Genomic DNA, 27,935 nt, shown 5'->3' with positions numbered 1-27,935 from the left:
TTGGTATCAGTCTGAAACCAGTCACAAAGGAATGCAAAGTTGGTATCAGTCTGAAACCAGTCACAAATGAAGGCAAATTTGGTATCAATCTGAAACTAATCTACCAAAGGAATACAAAATTGTTTGAAACCACTGTAACAAAAGAATGCAAAGTTGGTATCAATCTAAAACAAGTCACAAAAGAATGCAGAGTTGGTATCAATCTGAAACAAGTCACAAAAGAATGCAGAGTTGGTATCAATCTGAAACAAGTCACAAAAGAATGCAGAGTTGGTATCAATCTGAAACAAATCACAAAAGAATGCAGAGTTGGTATCAATCTGAAACAAATCACAAAAGAATGCAGAGTTGGTATCAATCTGAAACAAATCACAAAAGAATGCAGAGTTGGTATCAATCTGAAACAAATCACAAAAGAATGCAGAGTTGGTATCAATTTGAAACAAGTCACAAAAGAATGCAGAGTTGGTATCAATCTGAAACAAGTCACAAAAGAATGCAGAGTTGGTATCAATCTGAAACAAGTCACAAAAGAATGCAGAGTTGGTATCAATCTGAAACAAGTCACAAAAGAATGCAGAGTTGGTATCAATCTGAAACAAATCACAAAAGAATGCAGAGTTGGTATCAATCTAAAACAAGTCACAAAAGAAAGCAGAGTTGGTATCAATCTAATAAAGGCAACAGTAGTATACCGCTGTTCAAAACTCATAAATCCATGGACAAAATACAAAATCGGGGTAACAAACTAAAACCGAGGGAAATGCATTAAATATAAGAGGAGAACAACGACACAACACCGAAACGGACCAAGCATCAGATAAAACACCACGAAAATAACAAATATAACATCAGAACCAAATACATGAATTTGGGATAGACAAGTACCGTGCCACGTCTTATCTCAATATCTCAAAAATAAGAGAAAACACAAACGACTCAACGTTAAAATGCACAAAACGAACAATATTATAACAATGGCCATCTTCCTGACTTGGTACAGGACACTTTTAAAGGGGAATAAAAGTGGTGGGTTGAACAAGTCACAAAAGAATGCAGAGTTGGTATCAATCTGAAACAAGTCACAAAAGAATGCAGAGTTGGTATCAATCTGAAACAAATCACAAAAGAATGCAGAGTTGGTATCAATCTGAAACTAGTCACAAAAACATGCAGAGTTGGTATCAATCTAAAACAAGTCACAAAAGAATGCAGATTTGGTATCAATCTGAAACAAATCACAAAAGAATGCAGAGTTGGTATCAATCTGAAACAAATCACAAAAGAATGCAGAGTTGTTATCAATCTGAAACAAGTCACAAAAGAATGCAGAGTTGGTATCAATCTAAAACAAGTCACAACAGAATGCAAAGTTGGTATCAATCTAAAACAAGTCACAAAAGAATGCAAAGTTGGTATCAATATCTGAAACAAATCACAAAAGAATGCAAAGTTGGTATCAATCTGAAACAAGTCACAAAAGAAAGCAGAGTTGGTATCAATCTAATAAAGGCAACAGTAGTATACCGCTGTTCAAAACTCATAAATCCATGGACAAAATACAAAATCGGGGTAACAAACTAAAACCGAGGGAAATGCATTAAATATAAGAGGAGAACAATGACACAACACCGAAACGGACCAAGCAACAGATAAAACACCACGAAAATAACAAATATAACATCAGAACCAAATACATGAATTTGGGATAGACAAGTACCGTGCCACGTCTTATCTCAATATCTCAAAAATAAGAGAAAACACAAACGACTCAACGTTAAAATTCACAAAACAAACAATATTATAACAATGGCCATCTTCCTGACTTGGTACAGGACACTTTTAAAGGGGAATAAAAGTGGTGGGTTGAACAAGTCACAAAAGAATGCAGAGTTGGTATCAATCTTAAACAAATCACAAAAGAATGCAGAGTTGGTATCAATCTGAAACAAATCACAAAAGAATGCAGAGTTGGTATCAATCTGAAACTAGTCACAAAAGAATGCAGAGTTGGTATCAATCTGAAACAAGTCACAAAAGAATGCAGATTTGGTATCAATCTGAAACAAATCACAAAAGAATGCAGAGTTGGTATCAATGTGAAACATATCACAAAAGAATGCAGAGTTGGTATCAATCTGAAACAAGTCACAAAAGAATGCAGAGTTGGTATCAATCTAAAACAAGTCACAACAGAATGCAAAGTTGGTATCAATCTAAAACAAGTCACAAAAGAATGCAAAGTTGGTATCAATATCTGAAACAAATCACAAAAGAATGCAAAGTTGGTATCAATCTGAAACAAATCACAAAAGAATGCAAAGTTGGTATCAATCTGAAACAACTGACCCAATGTATCATAAAGTGATCATCATCCATCTGAAACCACTGCCACAAGGGAATGCAAAGTTGGTATCAATTTGAAACCACCAACCTAAGTATCATAAAGTGATCATCATCCATCTGAAACCACTGCCACAAGGGAATGCAAAGTCGTTATCAATCTGAAACCACCAACCTAAGTATCATAAAGAGATCATCATCCATCTGAAACCATTGACCTAAAGGAATATTAAGTTAGATACAGGATTTGGGGGTATTAAAATATTGCATGTAATGCAATCAGAATCCTATGTTACTGACTTGATATCTAAATCTTTCAAGGCGGATTACTACCTTTTTGATACATACAATATAGGTAGTGCATTGATCATAACATTCTATGCAGCCTATCCATGAAAAATTCTAGAAATAGATGTAATATATGCTCAGATATTCAAATCACAAAATGATGGAATACTTGTCAAGAAAATTACATAACTTTTGCAAGTTGCAGGAATTGAATATTTATTCGAAAAAATGTAGTCATCTTTAAAAATTGGAGTTATCTTCCTTTGTTCAGAGTTGTAATTGAATCAACTATAACCAATGCTTTATACAACACAATATTCAATTTTACTTCCTATAGATAAATTAGCGCAATCTTTACCATTCAGTGCTTAGGGGACGACCATTTGATATTCTGGGGGGGGGCCAGGAGAATTTGTTTTTGATCGGTTATTTATTTTTGTAAACTGAGAGGACAGATTATTCATTTTCTGCACTATTGAAGCAAGATTTTTCATTTTCATTAAAGCAAGGGACTGATTATTCATTTTCACAACTATATTTATGATAGTCGAAAACATACATTTTTTTTTAAATATTTGTTAATTATGAATAATACATGTATAGTCAAGTCATTATGTACCATTTAATCAGAAAAGATCAGTATCCCCTGCAGAAATTTTAAGATCCAAGATTTATTTCATAACCTCAGACACATACTTGCATGACTTGTGTACAAGAGGACAATATATATTACAAATATACTAAGATAATACATAGCGAGACAGGACTAACGAAACACAAATACATAGTAATAACAGAGACATATAATACAAAAGTATTATATGTCTCTGGTAATAAGTATATTATAAAAGACAATTGGTATAATTAGATTAAGTATTTTATAATTTTCTTCACGAAATGATTCATTTATATTCCCAAGCAATATACATATGTATTGCATACAACATACATTGTATTAAAGTTAATTTAGTTTGGTTTTATCTAGCCTTTTTCAAAAGTATTGTTAAACATATTTTGCCGAGCGGAGCGAGGCAAAAAAATTTTGAAGGGTTTTGATACCGCTGAAGGCCCAAGAAGCTATAGACCTGCTAAGTTATTTATTTTCAATACATTGCAAGTCAGGTTATTTATTTTCAAACTACCACAGAACAAACCATTTATTTTTGTGATTATCAAGGCTGAGTTATTTATTTTCAAAATCCTCCTGGCCCCCCCCCCCCAGAATATCAAATGGTCGTCCCCTTACAAGCACTTTGATTTGTAGTTGTTTTTAGTGTTGAATCAGCTTTAAGTAACTGAGTTCACTCATATCTGTACTTTGTGTCTTTTATGTTTTTGTTTGTTGATTTTGTGGTTTGTATTGATCTGATGAGTTAAGCCCTTTTGAACTAAATTGTATACCTTGTTTTTTTTGTTGTGCTGTTTTACAAGTGTCCCATGTTAGAGAGTGTTTAGTACCAACAAAAATGTATTTGTTGTTTGTTGATGTGGATCATAAGTGTTTTTCATTTTAGTTTTTTTATATTGATTAGACCGTTGGGTTTGCCTGTCTTAATGGTTTTACACTTGTAATTTTTAGGGCCCTTTATAGCTTGCTGTTAGGTGTGAACCAAGGCTCCCTTTTGAAGACCTTAATTTGACCTATAATGGTGTACTTTTACAAATTGTGACTTGGATGGAGAGTTGTCTTATTGGCACTATACCAATTCTTATGTCTATTAACCCCCTTACATTTCATTCCATGTGTGATAGTTATGGTCTTTTTGTCAGTATGAATTATTTCACACTTTGTGCCTATAAATATGCTTTTGTTATTTCATTATCCCACTAATGTTGATTTGATCAGTTGCTAACATGTATGTTTAAAAGAAGACTTTAGAAATATCACAACTATAACAAAACCACTATTTAATCAGAAAATATTACAAATATAACAAAAGCACTATTAAATCTATGGAATTATTTCTTTATAAATCATATTTATCAACAGTACATTGTCCCCATCTTACACCCAGTAAGTATAATACAAAACTCCCAAACATCAAATATATAAAAACCTCTCATATATCAAATGCACCACATTCACATATACGTTAACATCCCAAAACAAAATTATACGTATTTTGTATTTTCAACAGATTTTTAAATCTTCAAGGAATGCATGATTTTTGATTTTCTCACAAAGAATATTGAACATTCATACTAACAAAACTCATATTATACATGTATAATCAAAAACTTATTTCATACTACCACTAACATAACACCTAATTTTCAAATACCAAGTAGCATTTTTTTCATTCAAACAAAGAAAAATATGTGACGATACTGTTTTAGATTTTACCTTTGTAAAATATGGTTTAAATCATCAAAGCCTAAAGAATAAAATATCCTACCATGCTGTAAATAAATTTGTTAATAATTTCATTTTAATTCTAAATATTATGTGAATATTAAAATCTTTTTGTTTTCCTATCATCATTATCATGTTTTAGGTATTTGGCATACTATAACCTTAAGGAAATAAAAATTTTAACAATTTCTTTTAAATAGGAGCCTTGAAAACGTATTTAACATAAATAAAAATGTAAAAAAAATTAGTTGCCATCTAATACTATTGGTCACTATTACATCATAATTTTAAACAAAATTTATATAATATAACTAATAACGATTTAATGAAATGAATGCCAGTTATATTTATAACCTATTTCTTGAGACATATATTTATGATAAGGTCCATGTGCAGTAGCATTGATTAAAGGTTTATCTTTAAACTCAACAGTACATCCAGCCTGGGTTTTACATGGTGCCATTTCAAGTTCGAACATTATCACATTATTAACAGTGTTTGGAGCCAGGTAAGGCTTTGGTACAAACAGTCTTATTTGTGGTCCAGCAATGGGCCAATATCGTCCGATGTTATAGGCTGTGTTACTCCTTATGATTGTCTGACCCTGAAAGTAAAAATATTTTATAATATTATATACAAATAGGTTTAAAAGATACTGATTTAGTTTATTTGGATTTAAAAATAAAAACAACACAAAATAAAAATTATTTCATGTGAGGTGCAAAATGATGGTTTGGATAAGTGGGATCAAAATGTTGTACCCTACCCATCAATATGATTCAAATCAAAAATTTATGTGAAAGTAAACAAACTAGTCAATTTTAGATCAAACCAGTAACACTTACTAACTGATTGTGATTTTATTTTTAAATATGAGAACTGACTACATTACAGAGATGTGGCTAAACTTTAATGAGACAACATCATAACATTAAAACAAAGTCATCAGAAATTAACTTATTGTTTACCTTCCAAGAGCCATTGTGGACTCAGAAACTGTTAAGAACAACTCTGGAGTATAATGCTGAATTATTGCCTTTAACCAAAGCATAGAATTTTGATATGTATTGTCTGAATTATAAGAAGTTATACTTAGTGTGTAAGTTAATTACCTTTGACCAGGTAGTTGGATCTAGATAGGTATCTTGAGGGTCTGTAAGGGTTGGCATCTGTCCTACATAAATAGAGGGCGACATAAATCTCCCATCCTTACTGTAATAAGGTGTTCCAGTACTGAAAAATATTATTTAAATAATTATTAATTCAACCAAGTTGCAATTGTTTATACAAAAATGAAAACATACAATTTTCTATGGAATAAAATCATTTACAGTTCTCGAGGTCAAAATATAGGATGAAAAAATGAAGATAGCTATCAGCTTGTCATCATCTTCCTTCTCAATAAAAAATTACTAGATATTTTCATGAAATGTAATGATATACATGTACAGTCTTTATTTTCACATTTGTTCATTTTAATAAATATACACTTATTATCTTTAAGTACCTTTTAAATGTATCTGTACTTGGTACATATAATTCAGGAGATACAGGAAACATTTCCCAGTCTGTTAATATTGTGGTTCCTATTGTAACATTGTGTATGATACCCTGTTGAAATAACAAAAAAACATTGTGTATGATACCCTGTTGAAATAACAAAATAACATGTGTATGATACCCTGTTGAAATAACAAAATAAAGGGCTGCGCTTTAGCGCATGATACGCCCGTTGCTCTTCTAACTTGTCTTTTAATGAATTTATATGATCAACTAGAAATAGTGTGAGCCCTGTCAAATACCCCCCTCCCAAATAATAAATAAAAATGCACAAAAAAATTGGCACTATTAAGGCTACCTCAAATTTAACTAAGTTTGTTGTCTTAATTTTTCATCCATACATTCTATCTTGTTCACAACACACTTTCTGAGTACCAAATTCCTTTTATATTTATAAAATGGAAAGGGAGTTTATGTGAGTTATTGTCTGAAGTGTGGACGACGGATGGACAGAGGGACGGACAATGGTATACCATAATACGTCCCGTCTGAAAGACGACGGGCGTATAAAAAAATCATGGAACCTATTTTTTTCAAAAAAATGTAATGTCTTAAATTAAACTAAAGATTTTACAAATTTTATGTTTTCATCAGATTTAATTAAGTATTATTTGTTACATCAATAGATATAAACAATTCACCAAAGTTTCATGGACATTGGTAAAAGCCTTTTTGAGTTATTGTCCGAAGTGTTGAAAATCCCCCTTTTTTTATGAATAAAGCCCCATAAATCAAAAACTGAAAATCTGTAATTTATAAAAATTGAAAGGGAGCTTTCATAAATAGATATAAACAATTCACCAAAGTTTCATGGACATTGGTGAAAGCCTTTTGGAGTTATTGTCCGAAGTGTTGAAAATCCCCTCTTTTTTATGAATAAAGCCCCATAAATCCAAAATTTAAAATCTGAAATTTAAAAAAAAAGAAAGGGAGCTTACGTCAATAGATATAAACAATTCACCAAAGTTATATGGACATTGGTGAAAGCCTTTTTGAGTTATTGTCCGAAGTGTTCAAAATCCCCCCTTTTTTATGAATAAAGCCCCAAAAATCAAAAACTTAAAATCTGAAATTAAAAAAAACCAAAAGGGAGCTTACGTCAATAGATATAAACAATTCACTTAAGTTTCATGGAAATTGGTGAAAGTGTTTTTAAGTTATTGTCCGAAGTGTGGACGACGGACGGACAGACGGAAGGACAACGGTATACCATAATACGTCCCGTCCCGGGTGTATAAAAACAAAGTGGTTTCTTTCCAAAACATTTTGGGTAAGGAACCTTCTATAAAATAATGACATTCCAATTCATGTATCAAAGAAGTCAGTATTGTTAATGGGCATTAGCTGTCAAATTCATGTTTGCTAATTGAATAACTAGACTTTACTGAATAGACAACTAATTATATTGTACTAACTATATGCAGTTCAAAACCCTTATATATGAAAAACCACTTCAAAAAGATAAAATATTGTTGTTCTATCTCAGATTTGAATTGAAACCCACATTTGATGTCTGAGTCAGTAGTTTCTATGTTGCATTTGATTGATGAAATCAAAATTGTATAGTATGGCAAATATGACAGTTTTGGTTATGGTGACCTAAATTTTTGTTACTGATGTCTGATTAAAAGTAATCTGCAACAAAATGGCACTAATGATTTCAAGAAAAGTTGCATATCTAAGAAGTGACACTGATTTCTGGTCTGAAGTTTATATCAACTTACGTCTACCACAACTTAACATAGTCAAATTCAAGAGATACCAACATACCTTAGTATTGTTATTAATACCAGATCCAAAGTTTATATGTCCCTGGTTCTCCACAAGTATATCTAATGTTTGACCTTTCTTTGCTGTGATACTTAAAGATAAATTATGTATTCTTTCCCTGATCACCAGACCAACAGGAACCTAAAAAAATATGACATGATTTGCAAACAGCAAAAATTTTGTTCCCAATTTGGTTATTGAATAAAATATCAACATAAAAATATGGATTACAGCAAACCTATGAATATTTGTTTTATTATGGTCCTCATCTATTGAGTTTTTCTAGTCATCACTGGTACTACACTATGTAAACAAACTCAGGGAATCTTTCTTAATTCTGTTGATTGACTAGCTGATATTCTTTTTTCATGCATTCTAGTGAATAATATTATGTTTCTTTTGCTTTCTTTGATTTTGAATAATAAAATCATACAACTAGAGGCTCCAAAGAGCCTGTGTCGCTCACCTTGGTCTATGTGAATATTAAACAAAGAACACAGATGGATTTATGACACAATTGTGTTTTGGTGATGAGGATGTGTTTGTAGATCTAACTTTACTAAACAGTCTTGCTGCTTACAATTATCTCTATCTATAATAAACTTGGCCCAATAGCTTCAGTGGAAAATATTAGTGAAAATTTACAAATTTTATGAAAATTGTTAAAAATTGACTATAAAGGGCAATAACTCCTTAGGGGTCAATTGACCATTTTTGGTCATGTCGACTCATTTTTAGGTCTTACTTTGCTGTACATTATTGCGGTTCATAGTTTATCTCTATCTATAACTAGAGGCTCTAAAGAGCCTGTGTCGCTCACCTTGGTCTATGTGAATATTAAACAAAGGAAGCAGATGGATTCATGACAAAATTGTGTTTTGGTGATCATGGTGATGTGTTTGTACATCTTACTTTACTGAACCTTCTTGCTGCTTACAACTATCTCTATCGATATCGAATGAACTTGGCCCAGTAGTTTCAGAGTAAAATGTTGGTACAAATTTACAAATTTTATGAAAAATGGTTAAAAATTGACTATAAAGGGAAATAACTCCTAAAGGGGTCAACTGACCATTTTGGTAATGTTGACTTATTTGTAAATCTTACTTTGCTGAACATTATTGCTGTTTACAGTTTATCTCTTTCTATAATAATATTCAAGATAATTACCAAAAACAGCAAAATTTCCCTAAAATTACCGACTAAGGGGCAGCAACCCAACAATGGATTGTCAGATTCATCTGAAAATTTCAAGGCAGATAGCTCGTGACCTGATAAACAATTTTACCCCATGTCAGATTTGCTCTAAATGCTTTGGTTTATGAGTTATAAGCCAAAAACTGGATTTTACCCCTATGTTCTATTTTTAGCCGTGGCGGCCATCTTGGTTGGTATGCCGGGTCACTGGACACAAATTTAAAACTAGATACCCCAATGATGATTGTGACCAAGTTTGGTTAAATTTGGCCCAGTAGTTTCAGAGGAGAAGATTTTTGTAAGTTTACAGACGAAGGATGACGGAAGCAAAGTGATGAGAAAAGCTCACTTAGCCCTTCGGGCCATGTGAGCTAAGAATGTGACAATCTCTTTGAGGGATGATAAATGATGTATTCTAAATAACAAATGTAATGAGAAAATGCAATCCTACCTGGTCTATCATAATATATCCCCTGTCTCTGATCCCAACCACTGACAGATTCTGAGCTGTGGGGTAATCTTGTTTGAATATGTGTCTGTACAAGGCATAACCTTGATACTGAAAGACATGGATTATACAGTTATATTTTACCAGAGAAAAATAAATAATTAGGACCATATCAGTGATAGTTCATGTCAAAACAGAATGTTACTTACACATCGAATTTGAAATTTACAAAAAAAATAATCAACTGGTCTTTTGCTCAAAACTTTATGAACATTTAATTAAAATTCTTGTTTCCCTTAAATAGCGATACAGTTGAGTGCTTATACTATTTATATGTTCCTTATACACTGGTCTTTTGAACAATTTTGGAGTACTCTGGTATTAATTGTCATCTATACATGGTTTTATACCTGTCCAAATGCTTGCATATAAACAGGATAAGTTGCAGTAACTGGTTTCTGGTTTGGTTTTCTCAATTTATCAAGTAAATCCTGAACTGTTCCTGCCTGTTAAAAAAAACCAAAACCATTAAAAACATAAGATATTTTTTAAGAGAAGACAAAAGATAAGGCCACATGCTGATTTGGCAACAAGTCTTTACCCTCAAAACATAGGACAATATTAAGTGGCAATTTTAAAGTTCTTAATCAACTAATTGGAGTTCCTGGTTATGTTTCTAGTGCTACTATTGGAATGGTTTCTGCTACAAGAAATTTTTAAACACTAAACACAATTATTTTTACACCTCCACACTAAAGACAGTTCAAGTGCTGTTTAATTTATATAGGATTAATTCCTTATATATGGGTCAGGATCCCTAATAGACCTTGACATGAGGAACTCAGATGACGTAATTAAAAAAAAATATTAGTCCGCCATACAATTTGGGATGCTGTGATTTGTAAAATGGACATAAATGAACAATAAGAACTGTTTTATAGAGCTGATGTGATGAGAAAAGAAATATGTAGATTTGACCTGAAATAAATTATAAGAAAGGAAATTTTTTTTATTAAATTTTATGATCAGAATTTTGGGATTATTTCATGAGGAGAGTAACATTTTTCACCATCTTCCGGGGTCCAGCAATTTGCGAAAAAAGTAATCTCACTTGCCACCCCGAAAATTTAACCAGACATGTATAAATGTATCAGCTTCGATTTGAGCCATCATACATGTTCAAGTAAATGATATGGATTGAGCAACGGAGGAAAACGTTATCATTACCGCCTATGGAGAATTAATTGTAAATGTTTACCCATATGGCAAAACAACGGATGAAAATAAAAGATGAAGAAAGTACTAATCACCAGTTTGAATTCAAATCTTATTAACATAGAATACACATTGTACAAGTATATAACAGCAACTATATTTTACTTACAAATTTCATTTCTATTTTTCCATAGGCCATCTTTGGGGTATTAGCTGGAATAGGCATGGGTGGTGTCTTAACATACTGCAGAAATATAATTATACAAAATTTGAAGGTCGTGGAAAAAATAAGAATTGCAAATAATAAAATACAATAAGTTTCCTCTAAAACTGTAGAGTTATAAAGGGCAGATAAAGAATAGTTGTAAACCAAAGCTGCTTGACAGTTGTCTTAACGAAGTCATGAAATTAATACTGCTATCAACAATACCTTCAAACACCAATTAAACCCTGTTAAATGTCTATGTACTGGTCCAATGATGAAAAATTCATCCTTCATGTTAATTTTTTCGTGTAATAACTTGTCTGAGTGCCAAATATGATCCTACCTTTGAAATGACTTGTCTGAGTGCCAAATATTTATCAGTTACATCCCCAGCTTCTGTTAGTGGACCATCATAGTCATAACTTGTAGGCACTGGCAAGAATGCTGGATAATTTGCTCCTACAATGTAAAAGTTAACATACTTTCATAAAATATACAGTTCATGTCAAGTATTTATTGTATACAAGTTAATCTGATGTATATTTTTCCTATATTGATGCTTGAATACAATACAATACAAGATGCACTATTCCTCAAATTTGAATATTAAATTTTTGTAAAGCATTGCAGACGTCTGAAATTATAGTTTTGTTTTCACTTTTTCCAAGCAATATTTCATTTGTAGCTTGGTACATTTTCTCACCTTTCTTCTGGCATGTTTGAAATGAAACGTGGAAAGAAAATAACACATTTTTGAAACACTTCATGAAAATGTCCCCATGCAAATATCTCCACATGAAAAACTAAACAGGAACTCAACATGCTATGAAATGTTTTTTCTCCAATAGATTTATTTTTGCAAGTTTTTTAAAAAGTCCCAGAATAGCACATTAAATTTGTTTAAATGCATGCAACATATCAAAAAGTACAAATAAATCATACTTATATAGTCTGCCCCTGTGTCAGATTTGAAGCACAAAAGTACATTAATGTAAATTTTTTTTCATAGTTGATTTTGCATCATAAAAAAGATGGAATGAATGAATCTGACTGATATAAAAGTTAATACATTTTTTGTAAATAGAGATCTTGCCAAAAGTATTTCATAACAAAAGTCTATATATTGGTCCACCATTATTTATTAGTCTTTGATTAATACATTCAAGACCCATTGGTTGCCTTCGGCTGTTGTTTGCTCTATGGTCGGGTGGTTGTCGCTTTGACATATTCACCATTTCCTTTCTCAATTTTATTCAAAGTATTTTTTTTTTTCTAGACATCAGTTAGCAATTAAAATGTTCAATGTATAAATTTCATTTTGCTTGCTTGACTTACCATTCCAGTAGCCAAAGTTGGTGCCACCTTCAAACATATACCTATAAAAACACAAGAAAGCAGGTCAGTTGTTTGTACCTTACTTACAATTGTTTAGACAATATTTACTAGAACACTTATAGCTGTCAACCATGTCATTCATGATTTTAAGTTTTTATCATCTATAATTAGCAAAACATTGGGGCCTGTTAAAATGTTCAAACCTGCTGCATTTGTTTGCACCTGCCCAAAGTTAGGAACATGTTGTTTAGTGATTGTCATTTGTTGATGTGGTTCATAAGTGTTTCTTGTTTCACGTTTTTTAAATAGATAAGACTGTTGGTTTTCCTGTTTGAATGAGTTTACTCTTGTTATTTTGGGGTCCTTCATAGCTTGCAGTTTGGTGTAAGCCAAGGCTCTATTTTCAAGGCTGTCCTCTGACCTATAATGGTTTAGTTTTACAAATTGTTACTTGGATTGAGAGTTGTCTCATTGGCACTCACACCACATCTTGTTATATCTATTACCGTATAATGTTTCTCTTCTTGTATTGTTGATAATTCCTACTTAATATTGATAATTTTTCATGTTTACAGACCATCATATTCTTGTCACAATTCTGTTTATTATCCAAGTCTTCTCACATGTTTATATTAGCACCATATGCTAGTAACACATCTAAACTATTGGCAACAATATCTAAACCTGTGGTGGAATGTTTGTTTATCATCCAAGTCTTCTCACATGTTTATATAGGCACCATAGGCTAGTAACACATCTTAACTATTGGCAACAATATCTAAACCTGTGGTGGAATGTTTGTTTATCATCCAAGTCTTCTCACATGTTTATATAGGCACCATAGGCTAGTAACACATCTTAACTATTGGCAACAATATCTAAACCTGTGGTGGAATGTTTGTTTATCATCCAAGTCTTCTCACATGTTTATATAGGCACCATAGGCTAGTAACACATCTTAACTATTGGCAACAATATCTAAACCTGTGGTGGAATGTTTGTTTTTATCTTAGTCTACTTACATGTTGATATTAGCACCATAGGCAAGTAACACATCTAAACTCTTGGCAACAATATCTAAACCTGTCGTGGAATGTTTGAATCCCCAGTGATCTAACCAACCAGTATAAAACTCAGAGTTTACCTGTTGAACAAGGTAAAAAATATATTTATAAAATTAAGAATGGAAATGGGAAATGTGACAAAGAGACAACAACCAGACCACAGAGCAGACAACAGCAGAAGGTCACCAACAGGTCTTCAATGCAGGGATAAATCCTTCAGCTCGCCTTTGAAGACTTTTCTTTAGTTTAAAAACACAGCATGCAATGTCTCACTTCTGAAGATTAAATGGCTTTGTTGCCCTTTAGTTGTCCTCTTTTGGCAATTCAATTGATTTTTTACAAATTGGATTGAATTTTAACTTCATAATCAATGATTGCAAAAGATTGTTTTCACCAACGTCGAATGAATGAAACCATCTGACAATAGTGATATCAAAATTAAGTACATGAATTCAGTTTGTTACAGTACATACCAAAGGCCCTTTAGGTTCCCAGTCTCTTTGTGGTTGAAATGCTTTCTTAGGATCCACTACAAAAACATCAAGAAACGTTGAGATATATAATCACACTCTACATATGCAAACTTTTTTTACATTACCTTAATCTTTTTTCTCATAAAAATATTCAAACAATTTTTTCGTTGATTTTAACCTGTCAGCTTTGTCATTACACTGTATAGAAAATTGAGGTGTGATGTATAGTAAGCCAAATCATTTTTAGTTTATGATAGAAAAGGTATTTTTTGAAGAATAAAAAAAATATAATCATATCTAGCGGGAACAATAGGTTAGCCATGAAAAAAGGAATAACATGCAGGTTTGTTTGTCAAAGCTTTTAAAAAAGGGTTTCATGATGATTCACTAAGACATATTGTATACTGTAAGAGATTTTGTTGCTAATCAAAAAAAACAAAACGTGGTGAGGTCCATTCCACCACACTCGTGCTACACTTAGGTGTGAAAATGGAATACACTTTGGGGCAAAAATTGAGAAGTAAAATTAATACTGTAAAGTGGTTTATTTTTACAGAAACAATTTTTTGCACTTTTTTTTTTAACCAAAGCTGTTCATAAGGTTTCATTTCCATGTTTTTTGTGACATTGTTTCTGGTTTTGCCTAAAGTTAAAATTTACCCTAAAGATTATTCTCCCTGATTTTATTCTAATTACCAAATTAATGCAAATAAATCCTAGAAGAAATATCTAACATCACAGTATTAGCCCTCAATTATCTAGTAAGTATCCCCCTCCATTTTGATTAAAATATTAGATTTACCACTATTTCTTACCACAAGTTCTATTGAGATCTGTAAATTAGCTTTTGTATAAGTGCAAAATATCATGTTACATGTCATTGACAATTAAATAATAAAACTACAACTATGTGGCTATTTTCTGTTTACAATAAATATTTCAGGATTTAGAGATGATAAGGGTAAGAAAGCTGTGAATTATGTGCAAAATTATAAGGCATGCAGAAAATATTGAATATTGTTGGATCAATTAAGGGAAAAACTTACTAGTAACCCCAAAATCAACAGTAGCATATACACCCTCTAGGTTACCACACTTAAGATAGCCATCACCACTCCCGTCAGTGGTTATAAGAATAACCTCTTGACCAAGATAGGCTAAAGCCTTTTCACGTAGATATCGTAGATAATCATAATCACAAGCAAAATAACTGCCATATTCATTTTCAATCTGAAAAGCAGACCACAGAATCTCATAATAGATAATCATACAAGACAAAAAGAGGATAAAATGAATACTTTAACACAGCCCTCACTTGTACCTAGGAAAAAGAAACAGAAGCAATAAAACCTGCTGTAGCAACAATTTTCCTGGTTTTCATCTGTTTTTACTTATAACATATGATTCATTCAAAAGATTCACAGAAAACCACAAACAACAATTCTCTATCTGTGATTGTCATTTTTCAGAAAGATTTAAAGTAGTAAAACTACAGCAGTTTCTAAGATTGGAATTGCAGAAATGGAAATACAATGTTGAGATTTATTCTTTATGTGCAAGAAAAATGTGGGTCATGTAAGTTGTCTTTTAATAACAATATTCAAAGGTGTTGTTAAAAAGTTTTACCATTGTTCAGGTGTAGAAATATAGATTCCACCACTTACAGTATTTCTCCACCCAAGATACTAGTAGTCAAATTTTTTAACTTTTTAAAAACCTGAGGCTTGCCAAGCTTCTTTAATATTTAAAATTTAACTGTTGAGAGTAGAGAAATATCATAATGCATAGATATATAGTGTTGGAATCTGTTTCTCTTATGATTTATATATGCTATCTAAACAAAGTTAACCTTCTTTTTCAAAGATTTTCAAAAAACTTTGTTCTTTTATATGTACTGTCATCAGGTCTCATTTTGGTAATGACATCAAACTCGGAAATTCAGATAAAATCAAGAAAATTTGAACTCATTATTGAATTTAGACCAATCTTTTGCAGAGAAAGTTCTTTCTATAGATGAAAATTATTTTCTCACACCAATCGAGAAATGTGAAAGTAGCATGAAAATTATAAATGGTCCACTGAATTATAGAGAATTAGAATATAAGGAAACATAATAAACTAATGTGAAAAAACAATTTTTTGTAAGCAACTGAGTTGTGTTATCAACAGATTAATTCAGGTAAATGATTGCCACATATAAATACATGAAGTTGTGTTATTAGTTTTAGAAAAGAAGTTTACCACTACAAAATATGTTTCTCATATTCTCTTTAAATGTTTTACTAAGGAATTAATTATATACTGATTTAACATTTTCAACTAAGCTTTTTGGTAGTAACCAAAATGGAAATTGAAAGTACATGTACCATGTTTGTGTGATTTAAATTACCAAAGCCAAAAAAAATAGAAACCATGCATCCTAATTATTTTCTTTTTTAATTTTTTTCCAGATTAATTTTGGAATTTAGATATGTAAATTCAATGTCAAAATTTTAATTGGATTTGTAATATTGTATGGGATATATTTTTAATAAGCATTTAAAGTTCATTTAAAATAATTTAACTTTAAATGATTATTAAATTTGATATCGTATATTCTGAATTATGAGTGAGAAACATAAAATGCACATGTATACTGTTGTTGAAACTAGTTCCTATAAAACAACATAAAATGCAATTGTTTCGAGGATATATTCTATTGTCAAGATAAGAGGTTAGATTGTGAAATATACAATTATGAAGTTTACAAAAACAAAATATTCTTATTGCAATAATAACTAATTGAGATCAAACAGATAGAATCTATATTCAAAACAATTGCATACAAATAGGCCATTAAAAGCTGCTGCAACAGGGAGTTTTCTCCACTTACGGGTAGGATGAAAATCAATTGTGGCATATACTCCTTCAATAGTGCCACACCTCAACTCAGGGCTGTCACGGTCACCGTCTGTGGTAAATATAACAGCTTCTTTGCCTAAAAGTGAAAATGCTTTGTTCCTCAGATGTCTCATATAATCATGATCACAGTATCCCCCGGTTACCTTGTAACTTCCATATTCATTCTCTATCTGAAAAAAAACCCAAGTTTCTGTATTATCACTTCTTTTTCTTCATTTTTCAACACTCATAAATTCTTTGTTGCACTCCTTGCTGTTTAACAAAATATTTAATGTACAGCATCCCTGATACATTATTTGCTGAAAAAAGAATATAAATATTGTTTGAATATAAACTGGTGTTAAATTCTTCTGTTGAATTTAAATGGAGTCACTAAAACTACTATTTTTAGCATTCAAATCATAATGCAGCAGATACTATAGCTATATATTTGCGTGCATAATGAAATAATAGGCAGGTTTTGTTTCATGCTTGAATAGATCAAATAAACAGTGTATTTGAGAGTCTGTTGTGATAATGTTATTCACCTGTTTTGAACCAAATAACCATCAACAACAATCAGTGTGTCTTTATATGTTGTGATGTTACACTATTGTTTCAGATAAGGGTGAAGGTTTGGTACCATTAACCTGTTTAAACCCACTGCAAATGTTTGTACCTGTGTAAAGTCAGGAATCTGATATTCAGCAATTATCATTTGTTGATGTGGTTCATAAGTGTTTCTCATTTTTTGTATAGATTAGACTGTTAGTTTTCCAGTTTGAATGATTTTACACTAGTAATTTTTAGGGCCATTTATAGCTTGCTGTTTTTGGAGTCAAGGCTCCGTGTTGAAGACTGTACTTTGATCTATAATGGTTTACTTTTATAAATTGTGATTTGGATGGAGAGTTGTCTCACCACATATTCTTATATCTATGTCAGCATTTCTTTTATAAAGAAAAGGAAATGTGGGTGAATATTAATAAGACAGCAACCAAAAGACAAAAATAACCAAAAGACATGCTACGCCTGTTGCGTTTTTGAAGAATAAAGTTCAATCCCTTCTCAATGTCAAATCAGAGATTCAATAGATATAAACAATTCACCAACGTTTAATGAGAACTGCTGAAAGCATTTTTTGAGTTATTGTAAGAAAACTGGAAAATCCCCCCTTTTTTAATGAATAAATCCCCAGAATTTGGAAAAGTAAAATATATAAATTTATAGAAAACGAAAGGGAGCTTATATCAATAGATATACACTATTCACCAAAGTTTCAGAGAACTGCTAAAAGCAATTTTGAGTTATTGTCCGAAAAATGGAAAATCACCCCTTTTTTAAGGAATAAAAGCCCAGAACTTGGAAACATAAAATTTAAAATGAAAAGGGAGTTCAAGTCAATAGATATTAACAATCCACCAAAGATTTATTCAAATTGGTAAAAGTGTTTTTGAGTTAATGTCCGACATGTTGACAACAGATGACAATGGTATACCATAATATGTTACATAAATAGTGATTGATTATTGGAATCAAAGAGAACTGTGCATACAAATAATGCATCAAAATTTAAAAACAGACTTTTTTTCAGTTGTGCAAAATCTATTCCATTGACATTTTAGCTATAATAAAAACATTGCAACTTTTCTGAAGTATGTAAGTATCGAGTTGTTGTCTCTTTGACACATTCCCCATTTCCATTCTCAACTTTATTTCATGATCTTTGAATTAATTTGAAAGTGGCTACATCTTTTATGTCCTCTTAATAATTAGATTTCTCTTCAAATTACCATCATATCAATAAGATCTGCATAAATCATATAAAGACCCAATCTCCGGCGCAGAGATCACATATCCGTTCCGTTCAATACTTTGTAACACTACACACAATATTAAGTGCAGTATTGCAAAGCATGTATGGAACCGATATGAACTCTGCGCCGCAGATTGATTAAGACCAATAAGAATATCAGAAATACTTAAACAGACAGCACATTTATGTGACAGCAAATATAGATGTTAAATACCTGAACCATTAACACTGGCCCACCATTTATGTACAGCAAAGGTTTTAACATTGGATACAGCACATCTAACCACTTATCTACATACTTTATGTACGCTAGTAAATGGAAAAAGTTAGCATCATATACATGTACAATGAATAAATTTAAAAAATAGACATAATTTGATAGATTCTTCTAGAATAACAAAAAACAAAATACCATAAAAAAATGATTTTTTCAATCTTTCATGAAGAGAAAAATCTGCAGAAAAAATGGAAAAACAAATATATCTTAAGGTGGCTCGTGGGTACAAAAATTTTAGTAACAAATTAAACCTTTATGTTTTCATTACAAATTTTATTCATTACACTATTAGTTGTTACTTTATGATATGGTACAAAAAACAACCCCAAAAATGATTTGGTTTGGCCCCAGATGACTTTAAAAATTGAAAAAAGCTCCAAATTATCTCCCCTTGGTGCAAAAATGCCGTTTTTTGGCCTTAAATTTTAAATATCTTTTTTAACTCATCGGTGACCTACATTTTTTATTATTGTTTTCAAATAAGCTGTACATAAACTAAATAATTGTAAAATTTAAGCGATTTCTTATTTTAGGTTATTTTTTTATTTCGATATTTACTCTTTTTCTCCTATTAGTTCAACAGAAAAAAAGGACATTAACAAAAATGTATGCTTCTTCCAGAGGCAGATTTTAGCTTAAATGAACGGTGACCCCATTTTTTTATTTCATTTTTCTTTTAAGTATATGATAAAGTTCATTTATGAAAAAATATAACGAAATCCTATATCCTATTATTTTTTGGGTGAGAATCATGAAATTTTCACATAGTTTTAAAGTCTTTAAAATACATATGAGAAAATTAATGAGAAATTGGAAACAATTTCTGCCTATATGGCAAAAGTTGTTTCCCCTTTTCTCATAAATTTCATTGCAAATTTTCTAGAATTCTACAGAGATTCAAGAAATTCATTCAAGTTTAAAAAATCTTTAATACAAAAAAAAAATGATATAAGGAACTGAAAAATCAACCTTAGTACCTATGAACACAAAAGTTTTTTGGTATGACTTACTTGAATCCATAGTGCGGAATATTGTATTGGGATTCTTGGCTAATATGTATGGAGGGAATCCACCCTGAAATATATTACAGACTAGTTATAGTATAATACACATGAGATCATTCAAATCATTAGATAAAAGGCCAATACACATTTTATACAGACATCTTGAGAGAAAATAAATATTTATGAACAATTGGTATACAAATTTCTACCCATTGTTATTATGCCTCCCAAAGTTCTCCAATTCTATTTTTCACTGCCGGTCATTGAAGAAAATCGACAGGTTATCACTATTATTTAATCGCAAAATACCAAAATTGTGTGAGTCCTTTGCAACTTTTAACATTAATTTACAAACTGACCTCTGACATTAGAATATCTCCATATGAATTATCTATACATGTTAAAACTTTATCTTTAGTCAGAGACTCTGAGTATCACTTACTTATGGTTATTAGGAAAAAATACCTTATAAATAACCCCAAATTCTTGACAATTAAAATTAACTAGCTATTATTGAATTCCAACAAATTAAAGTTCCTTCCCCACAAAGGTCTGTCTGCACCTCTGTAAAGGAAATCAATTCCAAGTAACCTCTAAAAAATAAATGGATTGATATCTTCATCTTACAATGATTTTCTGATCAAAGTGCAATAACTTACAAAATCCCACTCTCCACAGATATAAGGCCCTACTCTAAGTACAACAAACTTACAAAATCCCACTCTTCACAGATATAAGGCCCTGCTCTAAGTACAACAAACTTACAAAATCCCACTCTCCACAGATATAAGGCCCTGCTCTAAGTGCCACAAACTTACAAAATCCCACTCTCTACAGATATAAGGCCCTGCCCTAAGTACAACAAACTTACAAAATCCCACTCTTCACAGATATAAGGCCCTGCTCTAAGTACAACAAACTTACAAAATCCCACTCTCCACAGATATAATGCCCTGCTCTAAGTGCCACAAACTTACAAAATCCCACTCTCCACAGATATAAGGCCCTGCCCTAAGTACAACAAACTTACAAAATCCCACTCTTCACAGATATAAGGCCCTGCTCTAAGTACAACAAACTTACAAAATCCCACTCTCCACAGATATAAGCCCCTGCTCTAAGTACACCAAACTTACAAAATCCCACTCTCCACAGATATAAGGCCCTGCCCTAAGTACAACAAACTTACAAAATCCCATTCTCCACAGATATAAGGCCCTGCTTTAAGTACAACAAACTTACAAAATCCCACTCTCCACAGATATAGGGCCCTGCTCTAAGTACAACAAACTTACAAAATCCCACTCTCCACAGATATAAGGCCCTGCTCTAAGTACAACAAACTTACAAAATCCCACTCTCCACAGATATAAGGCCCTGCTCTAAGTACAACAAACTTACAAAATCCCACTCTCCACAGATATAAGGCCCTGCTCTAAGTACAACAAACAAGTCTACTTCCTGTGCCTGCTTAATGAATCCAACTAAATCTTTGTCTCCTTCAAAATTTAATTCATTCTCCTCCATCTCATGGAAATTCCAAGGTACATATCTAGAAATTAAAAAAACATTTAAATTTATTTCCTAGAAATGCTTAAATTCTATAATCATCTACAGAAAACCAATTTATTTTTAGTAAACTTTATTTTGTGTAAATCCTTGTCCAGTCATCTTCACAGCAATTTTTACATTTGCCTGGTTTATGAAAGATACTACTTAAACTGATGATACCAAGATGTTTGTTGGTAATAATTTAAATCTTAAGACAGTTTGAATATGAAAAGGTATCACTCTAATATCATGTCCTAATCTTCAATGTAAAGCAGAGCTGAACTGATGATTCACTTTGTAACAATACAAAATGTAATATTAGATGATCACTGTCAGCATTGTTTATACTTACAAAATGTATCTCTAGATTGAAAAGATTATTTTGGTACCAATATATTTTGTTTTAGAAATATGCATCCTTAAGTCATGTAAGTCTAATGGACTACCTACACTTGAACAGCATTCAAGCCAGCAGCTTTCATTTTCTGTAATCTGTCTTTCCAGTAATATGAAGGTATCCTGCTATAATGTATACTGCCAGAGATATAACGGAAAGGTTTGCCATCCATACGGAACATGTCATTATCATAATCAATTGTAAACGTTCTGTTTGCCTGAAGATAATGAAAATTAAAGTCATTCAATCAATAACTAGCAAACAGCTTTTCCCTATATTACTAGTACAATTGATTGGTTCCAAAGGCACCTTAAATTCCTTGTTTTTCAAACAGTAACTAGAATAAAATTCATAACAGTATAGATGTTTATATATCAATCTATATTACATGTATATATAACAGTTTAATACTACATTGTAAATGGCTTTGATGAGTGAAGCTGGATATGACCGCAGATGTCCAACCCTGAACATTTGAGGCAAAAATGGACCCTATATTGACGCTTGAAACCGGTCTGAATTTGGATTGTAATTAAATATTTGACACAAAATATGTTTCTGACACAGAATAACTGTAGTCAAAGAACTTAGAATTGGTAATTTGATTTGAATTTTACTTATTTCTTTTGGATTTGATGCAATCTGAGACTATTATAACACAGAGATTGGTCACTCTCTGTACTGGCCAGTCAAATCGTATTTTCACGATGTCCACGGATGCGCGCGCATTCTGACTGATATTAGACAAGAAGGACGATCAGCCATTGTTTACAAGCGTGGTGCAAAATAATAACATATGTGGCTTATTAAGACGTTTTTATATCAGTAAGTATAATATTAAGATTAAAAATGTTAATTTTTGTTTGAATATGTTCACATTAGCCTTATTTAGTGAATTTATAAGCGTAAATTTACAAATGAAATCTTGAACATTTACCGCGTTTGACTTTTCAGTTCGTTAGACCGACTCGAGTTATTTTGTAAATAGGTTAAATTCAGAGAAACAGTTGGTTTTCTAGATGGTATTAAAACTTTCTTTCATATTTTTTCTTTACACTGATGTATACTTTGTCATAATTTGATATACCAGCAAAAAGCTATTGATCCCTTTTTGTGGGGAGATTTACCACATGAAGGTTTTCAAAATGGCCGATGTAAATTTTGAGTCAATTTCTGTTGTGCTAGGATATAATTCAGTTGAATAATTTGTTTTCCCAAATGGCATAAAAACATTCCCTTGTATTTCTTCTTTCTACTAATGTTTACCCTGTCATAATTTGATATACCAGCAAAAAGCTATTGATCCCTTTTTGTGGGGAGTTTACCACATGAAGGTTTTCAAAATGGCCGATGTAAATTTGAGTCAATTTCTGTTGTGCTAGGGTATAATTCAGTTGAATAATTTGTTTTCCCAAATGGCATTAAAACATTCCCTTGTATTCTTCCTTCTACTAATGTTTACTTTGTCATAATTTGATATACCAGCATACTGCTATTTACCCCTTTTTGTGTGTGTGTGTGTGTGTGGGGGGGGGGGGGGGGGGGGGGTCCCCATGATGAAGACTCCCAAATGAAAAATTTGAAAAAGGTAAGTTTCCACATTTTAAACAAATCCATCAATTTACCATGGCTATTAGTTTGTTTAAGTAAAGTTGCAGACCCTATTCTGAGTATTCATTTATCATGTTTATAGTCTAGAAGCATAAGTAAGTTTTCAATGTTACTGATTATAATTTTATTTATTGTAGAAATGCCTCTCCGAAAGAAATCCTGTTTGGGACGACCGAAAAAGAACAGCCATCAGAAAAAAGAACCAAAGCATAAAATTGGTAAGATTGTTTTTCAACATGATAACATTTAAATATTTGCTGACTTTGAATACCAATGAATAAGGTTTACTGTAATATCCATTACTTTATACATAGGTCACTGAGTTCATTGCATGTCTAATGCTGAAGAAAAATGCTTCATTCCCTTTGTCATTTAGGTGAACCCCATCTCTAAGGTGGTTATGTCTGAAGCACTTGTGGTTCCAAAATTTAATGCCTGCTGTCTGTGGTGTTTTCTCTGACAAATGTGTTATAATAGTCTCAGATGGCATACATGTAGGAAGTAAAGTTTACAAGTAAGACAAATAGTCTATTCAACTCTATCTTTTTTTTTTAATTTAGAATGCCGAAGAGGAAAAGATGTAGAAATTAACAAATGGAGTTAAAAAGAGAGTAATCCTCGACAATGAACAGCTGTTGGTACCAGTATGGAGGAGACATCTGTTCCAGTTTCAATCCACACTGAAGATGGAAAGAGAATGAAAAAATATGAACGCTTAAATTTGATTGTCATGCTGTTTCTTTTTCTAGCACCAGTGAAATGCACAGAGCAACTGATTGCACAAGAAATTGAGATATTTGCAGTGAATGAGACACACAATAAAGATGAAGAATCTTGCCATCTCCCTTTCACTGTATGCAATTTATTACAAGTTATCATCGCTGATACATGTATATATCCTTAGCTGTACAGATACCGAAATTTGCATAACCCAGATCAGTTGCAGGGAAATTATCATAAAACTCTCAGTTATTATTGACAGTAACATTATGAATAAATGTTTGATAATAAAAATATTATTTATACCTGGAATTGATTTTGTTCTCTCTCATTTTGGTTTAGTTATTGAAAAAGGATGGAATAATGTGTAGTGATATTTTAGATATATTGTATACATTAATACATGTACAAGTTCTGATTCTCAGTCTGACTGGTCCTTTTCATTTTAGAATACTGGGATGTATGTAGGTGTCTTTTTACAGATGTAATTTGGTTTATTCAAACGCCACACCACATTTATTGGTTTATAGGTTTTATTGATATGAATACTGTGGGGAAAAAACAACAAACAAGATCATAAAATTGTACGGCTTGTGATTATGGTTAAATCTATTATCATGCCTTTATTATGTATGTACTTTCCCAAAGTAAGGAGCCTGTAATTCACTGGTGTGTTGCTGTATACATCATATTTGGATTTTTTTCTTATTATTTTGTTCATAAATAAGACAGTGAGTTTTCTTGTTTGATGTGTTAAACCTTTTTCTTAAATAGACCTTGTATAGTTGACAGTGCAATATGAATTTTACGCATTGCTTAGAGCCTTTTGGTCACCTTAAAATGTTGATGTCTGTATCATTTGGTTTCTTGTGGAGAGTTAGACAGCCTGATCAACAACAAAGGAAGACACGTTTTCGTGCAGTTTGTATAAAGTAAAAAAAAAGGGTTTTAACTAACAATCAAGTCAAAATGTTGTTTCACTATTCACTCAGGTCCATGTCTGTTTCAAAATTAAAAGGAGATTTTTCTAGTCTAAAAGTAAAAAAAAAGAAGGGAAACATGTACATTACGCTTACAATATGGTTAATCCCTTTATATTCGAGGTCAAAAGTGAGACTTGTATTGCAATTTTCTATTAAATGATCATTAAGTGTAAGTCCTAACTAAATACACAATCCGTGAAAAGGAGAAACCATAAATTTACCGACGATCATAAAAACTACTGAATGCAAGCTCATAGTATTTCGAAAAACACAATTAGAAAACAATTTACAGACAATCATAAAAAATCAACCCAATACAAACCAAATTAATAATGAACCCAGAAAGTAATCATTTTTTAATGATCTATACAAATTATAAATATTATAAGACAAAGTCGATCATGATAAACGATATTTGTCAAACAATATTTATTATTTAATTCTATAATTTGTAAATAATATTTTCGGAAGGAGTGTGAAAACCTGTGGTATAACTACTTCTTGTGTACCAGGTGTCAAATAAAACTCATTTTAACAGGTTGTGATTTACCTGACCATCGGATAATTCAAGCCGAATATACATGTCACACTGTGACATTATGTCTCCGAGACAGGTGTATATTTAATAGAAACCCATTATGAAACAATCAAATAATTAACTCCGATACATGACATACAATTTATTACGTATTAATTATTTAATATCGTATTTTTAATACAATATCAAATCTGAGACTACTATAACGCTATATGGCCGTAATCTCCAGCCGTAATTAACCTTTATTTGGAAAAACAAAAACAGAAGCCTTTTTCCATTTTTTTTTCAATCATTCATGAAAATTTAAAAAAATTATTAAATAGTATCGATAATGAGATTTATATATCTGAATTCCATTTTTAGTTAGCACGTGTATACGTGTATCAAAACTATATCCCAGCCAATTCACTAATGCACCTGTTTTTACAGGTAGGTAAAACAGGTAAAACATTTGTATATTTGATCGGGGGGTTGTTTATATGATTCCTTGATTGGATGAAATAAACGGGACCTGTTTCAACAACTTCGTTTGTCGGATTTATGAGAATTAACAATCCATTCTCAATCATAGTCGCATAGCTTATTTTAAAAACTTTTAAAACATGTTTATTATGAAAAACTATTAAAATACATTTATTATTATAAACTATTATAATATAATAATTATTAAAGTAGGATAATCATAATAATGACAGCATAGAAAATTATATTTTGCTTTGTATTATTCATTTTTAATTGAACAATTACATGTCGTCTGCTAAGGGTAAAATACGAAACTACGTTAAATTAACGCAGCTAGCTTTTTTGAGTGTAGCCGGTTTAATAGGGAAATCGAGAGTGACCAATCTCTGTGTTATAGTAGTCTCAGATGCAATACACAATGCTGTTGCATATGCCCCCCCCCCCCCCCCCCCCCCAAAAAAAAAAACAAACAACAAAAATCAAAAAAACAAACCAACAAACAATACAAAATATGTTGTATCTCCCCTTTTTATTTGCAAAACAAAAAGTATGTGAAGTACATAGTGTATTGCACAAAAGCAGTGTAAGGGAGGTAATCCAAATATTGTATGTTTGGATTACCTCCCTTACACTGCTTTAAAATTGTCTTAATTGACCATTAAATAGGAAACCCTCGTTTTGTTTCCTTCTAATTCCTAAACAGTTTGAGCTATAACCCCCTGAAGCCAATCTTTACCCTTTGAGATATGGAAACTTGTTGTATATTTCAGAGAGATCCATATACTTAAACACAAGTTATTGTCTGGAAACTAGAAAAATGCTTATTTTGGTCTGTTTTTGGCCCCTAATTCCAATATTGTTGGGACCATGACCCAAAAATCCATCCCCCCAAAAATCCATCCCAACCTTCCTTTTCATGTTATAAACCTTGTGTTTAAAATATTTCATAGATTTCTATTAATTTATTTATAGTTATATTAAAGTTATTGTCCAGAAACTAAATGTCTTCAGACAACGACAACAATGATGTGATACCAATATACAAATGCACCAAATTTTGTGGTTGTATAAAAAATATCAATTACTTTTGTAAGATCTTTGTAAAAGTTATTGAAATTTGAAGAAAACAATGAAAACAAAAGATGTCAATTGATCACACTAGCTCTTTGGTCCAGGTGAGGACATTTAAATGTTTTGAACCAAATTACAAGTTATCTTGTGTGTCCTTGTGTAACAAATACCTTTAGTGCATGTATGATGATAAATAAAAAGACGAAAGTGAAAGTTGGACGAAACATGTAGGTCGCCATTTTCAATGTTTTGTTGAAGTCATGTGATTAGACCATATGACTGGGTTGCACGACAACTCGTACCTGTACCAACTCGTACCCAATATTTATTATAAATGTAACGATATCCTATAACTGCATTATTAATCTATCCCT

General features: G+C 31.6%; 1 protein-coding gene and 1 long non-coding RNA gene across 3 annotated transcripts; one reads left to right on the top strand and one right to left on the bottom strand.

The window, feature by feature from the left end:
• Positions 1 to 4,522: 4,522 nt before the first annotated feature.
• On the bottom strand, positions 4,523 to 27,845 carry LOC134706637 (beta-galactosidase-like). Of its 2 annotated transcripts, none has more exons than XM_063565744.1 (17): positions 27,732 to 27,845; positions 22,230 to 22,393; positions 21,630 to 21,780; positions 20,235 to 20,298; positions 19,162 to 19,256; positions 17,124 to 17,322; positions 14,252 to 14,307; positions 13,737 to 13,858; positions 12,715 to 12,755; positions 11,723 to 11,838; positions 11,344 to 11,418; positions 10,370 to 10,465; positions 9,963 to 10,070; positions 8,315 to 8,455; positions 6,492 to 6,595; positions 6,097 to 6,217; positions 4,523 to 5,588 (listed from the first exon to the last, which is right to left on the bottom strand). In XM_063565744.1, exons 1-17 carry the CDS (start codon positions 27,798 to 27,800, stop codon positions 5,307 to 5,309), a joined length of 2,004 nt encoding a protein of 667 aa, XP_063421814.1. In that variant the 5' UTR covers positions 27,801 to 27,845; the 3' UTR covers positions 4,523 to 5,306. The 2 variants fall into 2 exon arrangements, with proteins under 2 accessions (XP_063421814.1, XP_063421815.1); XM_063565745.1 differs by lacking the exon at positions 17,124 to 17,322 and adding an exon at positions 15,298 to 15,481 and having other exon boundaries at positions 27,732 to 27,811.
• On the top strand, positions 22,850 to 24,753 carry LOC134704949 (uncharacterized). The gene is made up of 3 exons (XR_010105443.1): positions 22,850 to 23,001; positions 23,925 to 24,005; positions 24,348 to 24,753. It is a non-coding gene; the product is annotated as an uncharacterized LOC134704949 (long non-coding RNA).
• Positions 27,846 to 27,935: the final 90 nt, after the last annotated feature.

This window comes from Mytilus trossulus, chromosome 2 (genome assembly GCF_036588685.1).
Source record: "Mytilus trossulus isolate FHL-02 chromosome 2, PNRI_Mtr1.1.1.hap1, whole genome shotgun sequence".
NCBI lineage: Eukaryota > Metazoa > Mollusca > Bivalvia > Mytilida > Mytilidae > Mytilus > Mytilus trossulus.
The sequence above is the reverse complement of the archived record's forward strand: the minus strand, read 5'-3'. Positions and strand labels throughout refer to the sequence as shown.